Source organism: Vombatus ursinus, unplaced genomic scaffold (assembly GCF_900497805.2).
Source record: "Vombatus ursinus unplaced genomic scaffold, bare-nosed wombat genome assembly UNPS02014818.1, whole genome shotgun sequence".
NCBI lineage: Eukaryota > Metazoa > Chordata > Mammalia > Diprotodontia > Vombatidae > Vombatus > Vombatus ursinus.
The window spans coordinates 12,886,424-12,903,317 of record NW_020954596.1 but is presented as its reverse complement, the minus strand read 5'-3'; the positions used below and the strand labels follow the sequence as shown (position 1 = coordinate 12,903,317).

Genomic DNA, 16,894 nt, shown 5'->3' with positions numbered 1-16,894 from the left:
AAAACATGCCTGGAACCGAGAATCATAGAATTTCTAGCCAGAAAATATCTCCAGGGATCCTCCAGTCCAGCAAATATAGTAGCATTTTAAATATGAGGAAAAGAAACTTAGATAACTGACATGCCATATGCAGTCACATAAGTACTCATATACCTCAGATATGGAAGAGGGATTCAGTTCATTTTGTTTTTGCTTCAGAGGGCAGAATCTGAAGCAATGGATGGAAATCACAGGGAAGAAGGTTTCATCTCAGTAGGAAAAAAAATGTTCTAACCAATCAGAGCTCTCTGAGCATGGATTCGACTACTTGGGGAGATAGGGAACTCATCCTCACTAGAAGGGTTCAAACAACCTTTCAAGTTAAAGAGAACTCTTTCATCAAGGATGGAAAATGGATGAGTAGAGTTTGACTAGGTGACCTCAAAGGTTTCTTCCAGTTCGGAGATTTTGTTGACATTCTTCTGATTCTGAAAAAGAACTTGGGACACTAATAGCTCCTCCTTAGAAATGGGCCAAACTCCTTGTGCTGTCCCAAAGGTGGTGCTGGAAAATCCCCACTTCAGGCTGAGCTATGATTGTTTTCCTTTGGTGTGTTATTTGGTGGTTGACACTCTCTAGGTTCAACTTGTTTGAAAAAAAGTTCAATTTGCCTCGAGAATGTGTTGAACACTGAAAAGAAACATAGAATCAAGGTAAAAGCAAGATTCTCTTTTCCTTACCTCAGGGGAATCTGAGTTTGGTTCTAAGGAAATTTTTAAATCACAGGATTTAAATCTTTTTTTTTATTAATTTTTTTGACTTATCAATAATCACTTCCGTATGCTTTTGAGTTTAAAATTTTTCTCACCCTTCCTCCCCACCACCCTCCCCAAGATGGCACACAATCTGATATAAGCTATACATTTACATTCATATTAAACATATTTTCACAGTAGTGATGTAAGTAGAAATTAAAATCAATAGGAGGAACCATCAGAAAGAGGAAACAAAACTCAACAGAAGAGAAAAAAAAATAACAATTCAGCTTCCATAGTTCTTTCTTTGGGTGCAGATAGTATTTTCCATCACAAGGCCTCTGGAGATATCTTAGATTCTTGTATTGCCGGGAAGGGTTAAGTTTATCAATATTAGTCATCACACAATGTGGCTGTTACTGTGTACAACATTCTCTCAGTTCTGCTCACTACACTCAGCATCAGACCATACAAGTCTTTCCAGGTTTTTCTGAAGTCCGCCTGTTCATCATTTCTTATAGCACAATAATATTCCATCACATTTATATACCACGACTTGCTCAGCCTTTCCCCAATGGATGGGCATCCTCTCAATTTCATAGGATTTAAATCTTGAAGGGGTCCATCTAAAACCATCTGGTTTAGATGCTTTTCCTCCCCTGCTTAGAGTTCAGACTATGTTGTTGGAGGAAATGAGAAAATGGGATGATATTTCTTTAAGGTGTAAAGTTCTGCATGTTGCAAAATTCCTTTTGGCAAGAGATGAAACAGTGAATTCCTTGGATATCAAAATGCTTAGAGGAAAACATGCAAAGCACAAAGCTTGGCAGCTGTTTCCTGGCTGTCAGAGGTGGCCACATCTTGATGAGTTAATCTAATAAAGAAAAGCAGTTTCAAACTTGGCTGCTCAACAATGTTTTGTACTTTTATCCCAAATCTATAGAGATCACTGAAGAGACAGCTTGTTTTGAACATTTTTCCCCCTTTGTAGAACTAAGGCAGACAAATCTGTTTCTGGTCTTTATTCTTCCCCTCAAAACACTTTCCTCTTTAATCCGATGTCTTCTTATTTGATTGATATTGGGGGAGGGTGTGCATTTATTAAGTACCTGCTGTTTACAGAACACTTTGCTAGTTGCAGAAAAGATAAAAGTCTAGGTAAGATAAGGCTGCTGGAGCTCAGGGTCTAGTATTAGTGTAAGTCCCAGATATAGATCACCATTCCTCACCTATATTACATTTTAAGTACCTTATCAAGGTGCTCTTCAAGTGCTATGTGAGGTATAATAGAGAAACTATTAATCACTTGAGAGAATTGGGAAAGGCTTCATGGAGGAGTTGACCTTTAAAGGAAATAGAACTCATTAAGCAAAGAGGAAAAGAGGACATGCCAAGCAGAGAGGACATCTCAAGTAGAGGCATGGAACCAAGAGGACTTGAGGGGGGGACCAGACAACAGAGAAGTCTGGTTTGGTGAAAGAAGTGTGGTTTATCAAAAAGACAAAGAGGTACCAGGCTGTGCCACCCCCTCGATACCCGCAGATTTGGCACTTTACCTAGTAGGGAATAGGGAGTCATGGGAGATTTTTTTGAGAAGAAATGTGACAAAAAAAAAAATGTAGAATACTAATCTACTACTGAGTGTGGCTTGGGCCAAAAGCTGTCTTTCCATCAAACACTGAACTTGTACTACTTTCCAGTCTGTCCCTAGCTTAGCAAAGCAGATTTATTGTTCTTCTCTTATTAAATCTGTGAGGTATCTCTCCTCAAAATGAGACCATTTTAAACAAACAAGAAGCAACTTCTAGCATCTTCAGTTTTTGTAGTGAATAGAGTGTTGTATCCAGAGTTGGAAAAAAGTGAGTTTGAAACCTGCCTCAGACATTTATCAGCTCTGTGCCTCAGTTTCCTCATCTGTAATAATAGCTAGCATTTCTCTTGCACTTTAAGGTTTGCAAATGCTTTCTGTGTGTTATCCTATTTTATCCAACAACCCTGGGAGATAGGTGCTATTGTTACATTCAATTTACAAATGAGGAAACTGAGACACAGAGAGGTTAAGTGGCTTGCTGAGGGTCACACAGCTAGTAAGTGCCTAAATCAGGATTCAAACTCAGGTCTTCCCAATTCCAACTTCAGCACCCTCTCTATTATACCACCTAGCTTCTGTAGAGATAATAAAAGTATTTATCTCCAGTTGTTGTGAGAATCCAATGAGAGAATATTTGCAAACCTTCAATTGCCATATCAATGTGAAGTGTTTTCCACATGGTAACCCTCTTCTACTTTGCAGAAGTGCCTCAGCCTCCACTCGGTTCTGACCCAAGTCCAGTGACTGACAAGGTGAGAGTCATCTTAGAGAGGTACAAGACCCTCCAGCCCTGCCCTCATGAGCCAGAGAGCCGGGGAGGGGATGATGATCAGCCATCAGCCCCGGAGAGCCTGCCCATGCCTGAGGAACCCCACTTTGGCCTCGAGAGGGAAGGAAGCGACAATAGCCCAGAAAGATTTCTCCTCTTGATACTGTTCCTAAATGAGGACGAATACAAGCCGTGCTACAGGAGCCTGTATGATGTCTCTCTTCCATGTCTGAACACCATGTTTGGTGGATATACTGAGGAGGAAGAACTTGTCTGTTACTTTGGGCAGGCGAGGGTAGCTGCCAAGAAGGCCAACCTTCCCATGGCCCTGACAAGACTGTGCTTTCTCCTTGGAAGGCTATGTGTCAAAAAACTCAAGCTCTCCCAGGCTAGGGTTTATTTTGAAGAAGCCTTGGGAGCCCTGAGAGGCAGCTTCAGTGACCTTTTCCTCGTGGTGGCTATTTACACCAATCTCACTGCCATTTATTTGAAACAGAAAAACAGAGAGAAATGCACACATGTGTTTGGCAAGGTAGCAGCTCTGCTCCTGGGAGTTCCCAGCTATATTTGCAGCACAGAGACAGAGGCCGATCTCCTCAAGTTTGCTTTGAAGATGATCATCTTGAGCCAGCAAAGCCAGCAGGCTGAAGCCAGAATCTGTTTCCTTCTGGCCAAGCATTATATTAGCTTCAAGCAGTCAGAAGAAGCCTTGCCCTTCCTGGAGAGGTTGCTGGTTTTGAATGGCGAACTGGGTTTATGGGACAGCTCATGGTCCACAGATTGTTACCTCCATCTTGGGGAGATCTACAGCAGAAAATGTCTGCCCCACCTCACGCTGAGCTGTATCAAAGTCGCCTCTTTCCAGAGCTCACGAACCTTCATGAGCTCCTTGGAGAGTGTTGACTTGGTCGTTCAGAACACCCCCAAGCTTTATGGTCTGAGGAAGGTGGACCATGTGCTTCCATCCCAAATCGCGCACTACCTCAAGCAAGCGCTGTCTTCTGCTGTGACTTCCCAGGAGCAAAAGCTCTGTGGTTCCATTTATCGTAGTCTTTCAGAACTCTATAGCTACCACAGGAAATATGAAGAGGCCATTGAGTATGGATGGAAAGCCGTGGAAGTTGACTCAGCCAGCATTGGCCAGGTCATTAACAACTTAGTTTCTTTTGCTTGGTTACACATTCTTCACAGGCAAAATTCAGTAGCACTGGGGATCTTAGAGGCCATCATAGAGTCCTCCAGAAGTAGCCCTCAGCAATTCGGGATTATTTACAACATGGCGGCCATTGCCCTGAAAAGGATGAACAGTACAAAGAGGGCAGCTGAGAGTTACTACAAAGCACTCCGTGTTTCCAAAGAGCTTGGCTCGGTGCAGAACCAGGCAGTTGTCTTGGCGAACTTTGGGGCTCTCTGTCTCCATATGAATGCCAGTGGTCTGGCTGAACACTATTTCATTGAAGCAGTAAAACTCTTCTCCCAACTTCCAAGTACCGTGTGTGGCCGAGAATTCGTCCAAGTTCTCCTCTGGCTGGGGCAGCATTATACCAGAGGAGCTCAACAGGAGAAAGGAAAGTGTTATTATGAGTGGGCATTCCTGGTGGCCATGGAAATGAGTCATTTTGAAAGTAAGTGTTTGCTCCATCTCCCCCCAGGGCACCCACTCAGAGTCAGAATAGATTTGTCTTTTTGCTAGTTTGGGACAGTTATTTTGGACTGGTAGACAATTGCCCCTGGTGTTGAATAGTCTAAGTGTAAGTATGGAGGGAGTAATGGTAGAGGGCACAGGATTTAGAGTCAAAGGACCTGAGTTCAAATCCTAGTTCTGTCACTTACTACTTAAGTGACCTTGGGCAAGTCACTTTACCCGCATGAATCTCAGTCTTATCTGTAAAATGAGGAAGACTGGCTAGTCTTTGAGGTCCTTCCATCTCTAAATATATGACGCTTCTAAAATAGGTCAGGACCAAACAAAGCAACAATAAACAAGAGAAACGCTTTTGTTCTACCCTGTTTTGGGCCTGCCTGAAGTTCTACCACATTTGGCTTCCCCTTCCTCATCCCTTCCCTTCCCTCCCCCCTCCTCTTCTCTTCTCTTTCTTTTCCTTTCCTCCCCTCCCCTTCCTTTTCCTTTCCCTTCCTTCCCTTCCTTTTCCCTTTCCTTTCCTATTTCCTTTCCTCTTTTCCCCTTTTCTTTTTCCTTCCCTTTACCCTTCCTTTCCCCTTTCCTTCCTTTCCCCTTCCCCTTTCCTCCTCTTCCATTCCCCTTTCCCTTTCCTTCCTTTCCTTTCCTTTCCTCTTCCTTCCCTTTCTTATCATTTCCTTTATTTACTTTCCTTTTCCTTCTTTTTTCAACTTTTCCTTTTCTTTTGCTATCCTTTAATTTCCTATCTTTTCTTTCTTTTTCTTTGATATAGTTGGGTGATGCCATTATAATAGTGGAGTGGGAAGGCATGGAGTGACCGTCATAATTATGATTCATGGGATACAAGTAGAAATCACAATTATGAAAGAGTGAAAGGCTCATGTCCCAGCATGCTGAGACTGAAAGGTCAGTGACAATACTAGAAGACCTTCAGCATCCAAGAAACCTCAGGCTTCCTTCTCCCAACTTTCACCCCTCACTAGCCACAGTAGGGCTTTCCTTTTGAATGCCCTTTGCCTTAAGCACAAAAACTCTCTGCTTCAAGTCTGGGTACAAAACTATAGAAGGTCAAAGCTAGGAGGGACCTTGGAACATGAGATCATCAGAGTTAAAAACAGACCTTAGGAGATAATCAGGCAACTCTGGGAGCCTCTAGAATTAATTCCAGGGCTCTAGGACTTCCTTGGACCCATTTTCCAAACCCACCTCAAATTCATGAAATATGCTTATTTTCCTTATGAAACTTTTAATGAATGTTGACTGAAAATGTCCTACCTCAAAGGAATCATTTTGCCATTATTTATCCAGTAGGCTTCACATCTCTGAACCTCAGTTTCTTTGTCTCTCAAAAAGGTATAGTGATACTTGTATATACAGTCCCCCCCAAGGCTGCTACAAGGAAAAGTATTTTTAAACTGCAAGGTCAATTCAATTCAATCACCATTGTAAAGTGCAGAAGAAATATGCCTTGCCATTGTTATGTCCTGTGGGGTTTTTTTCCCTCACACCACCCTATTTGTTACAGACCATTTTTTATTTCTGGTCATAACTCCTGAACTGTAATCATACCCTGTGGCTATAGAAGGGCTGCGTCATGCTTTGCTCTTCCCTATTTCTTTCTTTCCTTCTTTATTATTGACTTTCCCAGGCCAGCTCCAAGCAATCCAGTTGCTGTGTCATTTCTATAGCACCATCATGCCAAATGAGGCCCAGTGTGTCATCTACAATGAATATCAACTCTCCTTGGCCAGGAGGATGTCAGACAAAGTTCTCGAAGGGCAGCTGCTGGAAACCATCAGTCAGCTGTATCTTTCTTTAGGTACAGAAAGGTGAGAAGCATTAAATAGGCTGAATGATTTAGGAGCTCACTGGTGTGGCTCCATGGTTTTGCATTTGCAATTGGTCACATGGTAAAGGAGCCGTTGTTCCCTAGGATGTCAGTATTGGAAGAGACCATAAAATAAAGAACATTAGAACTAAAATCAGGCAGCTCAGATAGAGCACTGGGCCTGAAGTCAGGAGGACCTGAGTTTAAATCTGGCCTCAGACACTTACTAGCAGGGTGACCCTGGGCAAGTCACTTAACCCTGTTTGCCTCAGTTTCCTCATCTATAAAATGAGCTGGAGAAGGAAATGGCAAACTACTTTAGTATCTCTGCCAAGAAAACCCCAAATGGAGTCACAAAAGGTCAGACATGCCTGAAAAATGACTGAAAAGAACTAAACAGGCCCTTAGAGACTATCTGGTCCAACTCCCTAATTTTTCAGAAAGAATTTGAGGCCCTTAGGGAGGAACTGAGTTGCCTGACACTGAAAGTCAGATGCCGAGCCAAGATTTTGAGCCCATGTCTCTTAACTCCCACTCCTGTGGAGTTTTGCTCTTAAGGTCAGACTTACTTACCTTGATAATTTTTCACTGGACTTATAAGTATACCATTGTATCTTGTACCATTTTAGTTGTACTATTTACCAAAAAAATTAAATTCTAAACTGAAACATCAAATAAAGTATTCTATATATGTAATAGAACAGAAAAGCATGATTGTACATAACCCTGCAGATGCCTATTACATATAGCTGCATTGAAATGAAGAACTCAAAGCAGTTAGATGGTGAAATAGAGTGCCAGGCTTGGAGTCAGGAAGACCAGAGTTTAAATCAGACCTTGGGCTAGCTGAGTGACCCTGGGCAAGTCACTTAACCTCTGTTTGCCTCAGTTTCCACATCTTTAAAATGGAAATAATAAGGGCATCTACTTCCAAAGATTGTTATGAGGATCAATGGAGATAGCTTATATAAAACCCTTTGAAAACTTAAAGTTATAAATCTATATAAATGTGGAGGGTATTTAGCACATACTTCCTAAGATGGAAGCACCTATTTAGAGATTCCTTCGGGGAAACGAGAGCACTGGCATCTCCACTTGGGCATCTCCATCTTAGGTGATCTGGGCACTTGCCAAACATCCACTGCATAAATACTCGTTATTACTGCCCAAGATTATACAGCTTAGTAAGTGGCAGTGCCTAACTTTGGACCCATATCCCCTAATGTTCTTTTCACTCTACTAGGCTGGTCATCTCTGATGCAAGATAATGTAAATAAAGTACTTTGCAACTATAACATTCTCTCTCAATGTGAACCCTACTTGTTTCTTTAACGCAGTCTTTTCTACTCTCCCGAATTAAAGTCTTTTCCTACAACAGATGAATCGTGAGCCCTAATGTGGGAGACCACTTGACACAGGGATTTGGGCTGTTGCTCCTCACAATATACTTAGCAGAAAGAAACTTTACCCGAGAATTTAATTCCTGGCAGTGTGGGGTAGTGAATGAGGAAAGAAATAATGCAGAATGCAAGAAAATCTATTCATTTTCCTGAAGGCTCATTAAGGAAAAGCTCACAATATATCTGATATATCACAATATAACCTATGGCAAAAGATAGCCTATGATAAGAAGAGCACTGGATTTGTAGTTAAAGGATTTGAGTTCAAATTCCAACTTTATCACTTATTTGATGTATGTTTAATTGTTATTGTTGTTGTTTAATTGTTTTTCAGTCACGTCTGACTTTTCATGAGCTTTTTTTTTTGGGAGAGGGGTTTCTTGGCAAAGATCCTGGAGTGGTTTGCCATTTCCTTCTCCAGCTTATTTTACAGATGAGGAAACTGAGGCAAATAGGATTGAGTGATTTACCCAGGGTCACACAGCTAGTAGGTGTCTGTGGCTGGATTAGAACTCATGAAGATGAGTCTTCCTGACTCCAGGCCCTATGGTCTATCCTCTGTGCCACCTAGTTGTCTTTTGATGTATGACCTTGGGCAAGTCACTTCTCCTCTCTGTGTGACTCTGTTTATATCTATATAAAATGAGGGGTGGGACTAGATAATTTCCAAGTTCCCTTCTCACTCTGAAATCCTATTCTAAAATGTAATGAGTGAAAAGTAGTTTATGACTTGGATCTCTATTATAATATTAATTTTTTTTCAGAGCTTACAAGTCAGCCCTTGAATATACTAAGAGAAGTCTTGGAATATTTATAGACCTTCAGAAGAAAGAAAAAGAGGCATATGCTTGGCTCCAGGCAGGAAAGATCTATTACATTCTGAGACAGACTGAATTAGTAGATCTATACATTCAGGTGGGTTGAATTTATGAGTGATTACTGAAGTTAAGTTTAAGTATGCTATGTTGGCGGTGCATAAAGCAAGTTGATACTAATGCTAATGCTACTAATGATAGCATTTATATAGCTCTTTAAGCAAAGTACTTTACAAATACCTCATTTTATTTTCACAACAACCCTATAAGGTAGTTATTGTTATTATCATCACCATTTTCAGATGAGGATACTGAGGCTGAGAGAGGTTAAGTGACTTACTAACAGTCACACAGCTAGTATCTGAGGGTGGATTTGAACTCAGGTCTTCCTGTCTCCCTATCCAGCATTCTATCCACGGTGACACCTAGATGCCTACATTGTGCACCGGGGAGACCATTGAAGGTTATCTTATTAAAGATTAGCTCACAGACTTGCTTGCAGTTCTTTCTCTATTCCTGAACCCCACTAGATTATGAGTGTCTAAGGGGAGGTGACTGTACTCTACTCATTTTTGTCTCCCCAGTGCCTAAGTCAGAGGAACGTGCAGTAATGGAATCAGTAGTGAATCTGGAGTCAAAGGACCTAGGTTTGAATCCTAGTTCTGTTGCTTGCTACCTGTGCGACTTTGTACAAGTCACTTCAGTTCCCCAGGTCTTGGTTTCCTATTGTTCCTGGTATACAATAAGCACTTAATAAATGCCTGTTGATTAACAGTCTCAGAAAACAAAAGCATTGGACACGATGGTCTCACAAAGTCCTTCCCTGCTCTAAATTGTATGAGCAGACGGTTAGGCAGACAATGGTGCTCTATAAATTTTTGTCAAACTAAATTCATTTAGGATATGATAGTATATTAAGATAACATTTTTTAAAATCACCATTTTTATGTCTTTAAGGCTGTATTTTCACAAAAAAGCCCACCCTTCTATCAAGGTTCAACTTAGGGCCCACTTTCCCCAGGAAGCCTATACCAAAACCCCAAGGTAGGTCAGAGCAGATTTGCCAAGTGGAGTTCCAGCTCCCATATACCAAAGGTTTTCTCTGCTGTGGAAATGGTTTGAAACACATAGTAGTATAGAAGAGCATCTCTTGAATTGGAAAACACTTCAGAGTTTGCCAAGTCTGTGACCTACCCAAATCTCCAGGGTCATGGAAAATATGGTTTCAAGATGGGGAACAAGACTGCTCCCTACCACAGCCCATTTCACTACTGAAAAGTTCCTCTTCCCATTATCAACTTGAAATCCCTCTGCCTATATAACTTCTATCCATTCATCTTCCTTCTTCTCTAAAAGGTCAGGCAGGACTTCTAGTGCCTCTTCTATACAACAACTCTTCAAAAAATTAGAAGGTAAACCTACCCCTTGCTTCCATCTCCCCAAACAAGTCTTTTCATCTCCAGCCCAAAGATTCCTAATTTTCTCTGTTGATCCTTAAAGGACATGGCTTCCAGTTCTCTTTTCATCTTCTAGATGCTTTCCAGATTATTATTTCCCAAACTGAATCCAGTGCTCTAGATGTGGTCTGATGAGGGCAGAGGACTATGTGGCTAAAATTTCCCTTATCCTCAGTTTAATGCTTTGAAGTCAGACTGGATTTATGGTTCTTTCTTTCTGGGCCTCTCTGTCCTTAAGTATATACAATGGTATAGTTCTGTAATCAAGAGACCTTGAGTTTGAATCTCAGCAGTGCTGCTCGCTTTGTGACTTTGGGCATGTCATTTAGCCTTTGTGCCCAGCACATAGTAGGCACTTAATACATGTTTATGGATTGATTAATTCTCTGTGCTTCAGTTTTCACACCTGTAAAATGAGAAGAATATGATTTCTATTATATGCCTTGAGGCACTGTAGACAGGATCAAATAGGATTACACATATAAAGCACTTTAGGATTACAAAACACTGTGATGTAGATACCTGTATGTTATTGATATTTTTTTCTCTTCTTTTTAGACCTTAGAATCATTCATTGTGTCTTCTAGTCTCTCTTATTTTGATACCCACTTTTAGTATTTTTCCCCCTGATCTTAATTTCTCTTTCCCCTTGCTTTCAGTCTTGGGTTTTAGTTATGGAAAGAACTTTGTAAACTAGATCACGTTTAAGCTGTGGTAGCAACCTTAATAGTATCATCATCTTTTGTTAGGCCCCTGTCCATTACACCGCCACAACAGGCTTTCCAAAGGGCTACCTAATTGTGCCCAGATTTTAAAATAGGGTTAGATTGAAGCAAGGTGACCTGGGTTCAGATCCTGGCTCTGCTATTTGCTACCTGTGTCATCTCACCTAAGTCACATGAATTCTTTGAGCCCCACTTTCCTGTCCTGTAAACTGGGAATAATCATGTTTACATGGCTTACACCACAGGGCTACTGTGTATAAAGCACATTACTGTACTCAGGAAATGGGAGGTAACTACAGTAGTCAAAGAGATTATATTCTCCTATTACTTTTTGACCACCAGAAGGAGGTTATGACTAAAATAAGAGCGATTTTTTCCTATGATGTGCATGTGGGTACTGAGTTTGGTGTGGGGGTGGGGGGAGGTGGTAGGGGTGAGGGTGGGGCAGGGGTCTATGGCTTGTAAAATTGGAGGGAGGAAGGAAACAGGCCTCCATGTGTGATCACAGAAAACGGCTACTTCTGAAACCAAATTGACCATTAATAGGCTTGGAAATGGGCCCCTTGGGTTGGGGATTTATGACTCTGACAAGCTGGGAATCATCAAAAGGCTCCTTGTTCTCCATAGGTAGCTCAAGATGCTGCCCTCTACACTGGAGATCCCAGCCTGGGCTTGGAAATGTTTGAAGCTGCTGGAGACATATTCTTCAATGGTTCTTGGGAGAGAGAAAAGGCAGTGTCTTTCTACAGGGTGAGTGGGTGCTAGTACTCTTGGAAGGCTAAGAGGACTGAAAAATAGGGGTGTGAGCCAGACCTCCAGTGGCTTTTGTTGGATCCAGGAATGAACCCGAGTATCTAAACTCCCTTTGACCTTGACCAGGGCTACAAGTGAGCAAGGAATTGTTTTCTGTTGATGCTACTATTCTCCCATCCTTGTAAACCCCTTAGAACAGGGCCTGTCTTGTTCTGCCCCAGCGTCATCTTTGACTTTCTCTTTTCTCTTCTTTGTCCCCCCTCTTCTGCCCTCTATTCCAGTTTATTCTTCAGTAAAATGAGGGAGTTGGACTAGATGAACTCAAAGGTTTTTTCTAGCTCTAAATCCAGAAACCTTTGATCCTTCTTCCCCCTCACTCCCGCCTCCCCTTTGCCCTTTTCCAGCCATCTCTCCAATACCACCCAAGGCCTATTGGCTGCCTAAATCCTAGAGTCCAACCTGGTAAGATTCCTAGCATTCTTTATCTCTTCTCCACCCCCTCTGCTAAAGGCACTCAGTATTATCTGCTTGGATTTTTTTTTTTTAATCTCCTAGTGTTTTTTCTTGCCTCTAGGCTATGTGGTATTGTGGATAGACTTCTTGATTTGAAGTCTGGATAAATCTGGGATTGAAACTCATCTCTGGCATTTTAGTTGCTGTGCAACCAAGAGTAAGACTTTTAACCTCTCTGAGTCTTATTTTCCTCAACTATAAAATGGGGATCATAATACACATAGGTATTTTGGTAGTGTGTATGTATACACTTACATATACACATTCCTATGCACATATATATATATTATGTACATCTTTGCATATATACAGACCACCATAATACATACACACATATACATAGACATGTATATATATGTACATATATATGTATATATATGTACATATATATGTGAGGGTTGTGTATGTATGTATATAGGAATGCATATACCCATATACATATGTTTGTGCATATGTAAGAATTAATATTTATATAGTGCTTACTATGTGCCAGGCACTGTGCTAAGCACTTTATAAGTATTATCTCATTCAATCTTTTCAACAATCTTGGGAAGTGGGTGCTATTATTATCCCCATTTTACAGCTGAGGAAACTGAGGCAAACAGAAGTTAAATGTCATGCTCAGAATCACACAGCTAGTAGGTGTCTGAGACCTCATTTGAACTCAGATCTTCCTGCCTCCAGACCCAGTGCTCTATCCTCTGTGCCACCTAAATGTTCACACACACACACACACACACACACACACACACACACACACACATTCCTCACCAGATTGTTGTGAAGATCAAATGAAATAATACATGGAACACTTTTTTTTTTTAGCACTTTAAAGCAGTATCTTTCTGTCTAGTGTAGCTTATGCAGGCTACCAAACTATTCTTACTAATGCACAAATCTCACTGTCACTTCTCTCCTTAGAAACCTTTTAGGCTCCTCATTCAGTACAGAATCAAATACAGACTTCTTATATTAGCATTCAAGGCCCTCCATATTCTGCCTCAAAAAGACCAGTTATGTTTTATCTTATATTACTCTTTTTTGTATGATAATTAGTTGTAGAACTCCAGGCCCTGGGCTTTCGTGGGCTGTATTCAATCTTGGTCACCTCTCAAAAATCACTGTCTTTGGCTCATTTTTCCCTTACCCAGAGTTCCCTCTGGGAAATTTCAGAATGTAAATTCAATATAGCTGTTGTCTAGGTTTCTCTTGATATGGGTTAAAAAAAAAAATTCCTACTTCTATGTGAGCACTCAAGCTAACAGTGCAGAGATGAGTTTACCCCCAGGAAGTTCAGAAACCAGATACACCAAAGGGCTCATAGTAATCCATAAACAGTCATTATAATTCTTTTACATGAGTCCCACCTTTGCAGCCAGGAGCAGTCTTTGAGTGTCATAGTTCTAGTCTATGGTTTGAGCTACCCTCAGAAAAGAAACAAATGGAATAACTAGAGTGGCAGCCCCCCAGGATGTTGGCCCATTATGTTTTCACCCAAGAAGATGACACAGACTTATGATCTTACCCTAAGGGTTTTGGACTCTTCCAAAAGGCAAACATAATTGAGGTTGCTCAATGAGCAACTCCCTGACATTGTGATAAGTCCCCCCCTTTTTTCCACAAAGTGGAACTTTCTGGTACTGCCCAAAGGACTTGGATTCCTCCAGAAGGAAAACAAACTTGGGGATTATAGAGTGGCAGTCCATCAGATCTTCACTGTCCTCATCACTCATAGTAAGGACAGAGGCCTTGGCCTAGGTCTTTTGATCCCTCACATCACAGATTATTCCTTTGGCTTTCCTTTAACTTTGTGATGATACTCTTTTCCCCATGATACTCTCTTCCCTAAGTGGTTGACACCGCTCAAGAACTACCCCTTCCTTCACTAGGGTTAGATTCCAGGATTTTATTAGCCAAGAATTCTTTTAGTGTTTAGGAACTTTTCCCTCCTATAACCAGGGGACCAGAACTCTGAAGAACTCTGAGTCTAGAAACTATCCCATTGGGTTGTATAGTGGAGAGCACACTCACTTCCTGTGCTTCTGAAATTCCAAGTCAACCATTATTGGCCTCTGGGCAAAGGGAGAAGAGTGATGTTACTGTAGATATGCCCTGGTTTTCCTCCTCCGCGGTCCAGGTATACTCTTAGCTTTGCGGCTCTCTGGTCTATATTTAGCACTCTCTGAATCATATAGACAAGGCTGACCTTTTTTACAGTCCTAGAACAAAGGAGCAGCTGTGAACCTCAACAATCTAAGTCAACTAATTCATCCCCAATCAAATCCACAGTTGTCCAAGTCAGTCATTTCATCCACAATCAATAAGACTCAATTACTCATCCTCCCATATGCAAAGTACTATTCTAGGTACTGGCGGGAAAAAGACAGGAACTAAAATGGTCCTTGATCTCAAAGAACTTATGCTCTACTGAGAAGTATACAAGAAACTTCAGTGGCTCCATCTTGCCTCTAAGATAATATGAATATTATCAATGCAAATGCAAAGTAATGGAGAGGGAGAAGACAGCACTAAGATATGAGGGGTGGGGAAGATGTCAAGAAAAGCTTCATGCTGGACGTGGCATCTGCACATAACCTTGAAAGGAAAGTAGGGATTCCAAGAGATACGAGTGAGAAGGGAAATCATTGCAGGTATGGGGAGGGAGGGAGGGAGGGAGGGAGGACACAGCCTGTGCAAATATCTGGAGATAGGAGATAAAATGTGGAGTATAGGAAATAGGAAAGGAGTCCAACTTGTCTGGAATAAAGAGTACATGATGGTAAATAATGTGAAATGAGTCTGAAAAGCTAGGTTGGAACCAGACTGTAAAGTACTTTAAATGTCAAACAAAGGTGTTTGTATTTTATCTTAGAAGCATTAGGAAGCCACTGAAGCTTCTTGAGCAGAGAGGTGCCATGGTCAAACCTGTGTTGTAGAAAGGTTATGTTAGAAGTTGTGCAGAGGATAGACTAGAAAGGGGAGGAGAGGCTGGAAAAAGGGAGCCCAACTGGGAATCTAATTCACTAACCATGACAAAAAGGTATAGGATACGAATGAAGCTGATGATCACGTGAGAAATTAATAACAATAGCAACTAGCATTTATATAGCACTATGTGCTGGGCATCGTGCTAAGTGCTTTATAAATATTATCTTAGAGAGAAGGGTGCTGGTCTGAGACATACAGAGATGAAATTGGAAAGATTTGGCAACTCACTAGATACGTTAGAATGAAGGTGACTCCAGGGTTGAGAGCCTGGATGTTTGAAAGAAGCACTTGTTACAATTTTTCATTTATTGGTGGTTGGTGACTGTTTTTTCTAGGACCGGGCTCTTCCTCTTGCTATTAGGACTGGTAACAAGGAGACTGAACTCCGACTATGCAACAAGTTGGTGGAATTGCTGTACTTTCTCAAGTCCTACCAAGAGTGTCTAGAATTTGCACATACCTCCCTTGCCCTCAGCATAAACTTAGGTAAGCCTTGGACCTTAATGACCTTCTGTGAATGAGAAGATTACTCTCACTCAGTGTTCCTCGCCCACCTTTGCCAACCATCAGAATTATGGTGATGGTGAGTGGTAGTGACAATGTCGTTGGTGGGATGGGATGGAGAAGGGGAAAGGAAGGGGGATGAGGGAAGAGGGAAGGGAGGCATTTATTAAGTGCTTACTCTGTGTCAGGTACTGTGCTAATTAGCTTTATAGATATTATCTCATTTGCTCATTAGAAGGAGGAGGGCATCATCACCACGCTAACCACTGACATTTATATAGTGCTTTTAAAAGTTGGCAAAGTGCTTTAGATACACCATCTCATTTCACCCTTAGGATGAGCCTGCAAGAAGGGCAAAATAGGCATTCTTGTCCCCATTGTATGTATGAGGAAACTGAGGCTTATAAGAGTCAATCCACTGTCACGTTGTTAGGGGGTATCAAAAGTGAAATTTGAACCAAGGTCTTCCTGGCTTCAAGGCCCAGATTCTACCCACTAAAGGAGTCCTAAAACACAGAATACAGACTACTAGAAAGCAGGTGGTGCAATGGATAGCGTGTTGGACCTGAAGTCAGGAAAACATGAGTTTGAACCCTTTCTCAGACTATGAGCCCAGGCAAATCACTTAACGCATTCAGAAGAAGTAACACAAGGACACTCTCAAGGTCTCTCTGAAGAACTTTAGCATCAATTGTGAGACATGGGAGATGCTGGCATAGGACAGCCCATCATCAAAAAAGGTGCAGTGTTCTATGAGCAAAGCAGAATCATAGTATCACAAAGGAAATGTCAGATGCACAAATCTAGAGACATCTCCCTCCCAAATGTTCAAACAAACTCCTTGTGCCTGACCTGTTATAGAGCCTTCTGAGCTTGTACTGGACTAATCGGCAAACACACTATACCTTGGCCCCAAGACCATGATGTCATTGGTCCTCTTCCAGTATGAAGGACAGACAACAGCAATCTTAGTTTCCTCATCTATAAAATGAGGATAGTAATTGCTCCTATCTCCCAGGGTTGTTTTGAAGATGAAATTAGATAATATGAATAGTGTCTTGCAAACCTTAAAAGCACTATAACAACGCTCTCTATTATCATTACCAAAAGGCGTTTTAGAGGCTGTGTTCAAACTCCCTCCTTCACAGATAAGGAAACTCTTACTCAGCGACTTG

The 16,894-nt window shown here is 41.4% G+C and overlaps 1 protein-coding gene across 6 annotated transcripts in view; it reads left to right on the top strand.

Moving 5' to 3' along the window:
- Nucleotides 1–16,894, top strand: part of SH3TC1 (SH3 domain and tetratricopeptide repeats 1) — a 110,361-nt gene that overhangs the window by 84,727 nt on the left and 8,740 nt on the right. For all 6 annotated transcript variants that reach the window (XM_027836362.1, XM_027836363.1, XM_027836361.1 and 3 more), the window contains 5 exons: nt 3,028–4,719; nt 6,385–6,565; nt 8,729–8,879; nt 11,589–11,711; nt 15,551–15,701. In XM_027836362.1, coding sequence (XP_027692163.1) covers nt 3,028–4,719; nt 6,385–6,565; nt 8,729–8,879; nt 11,589–11,711; nt 15,551–15,701 — 2,298 coding nt within the window. The remainder of the gene's footprint in view (nt 1–3,027; nt 4,720–6,384; nt 6,566–8,728; nt 8,880–11,588; nt 11,712–15,550; nt 15,702–16,894) is intronic.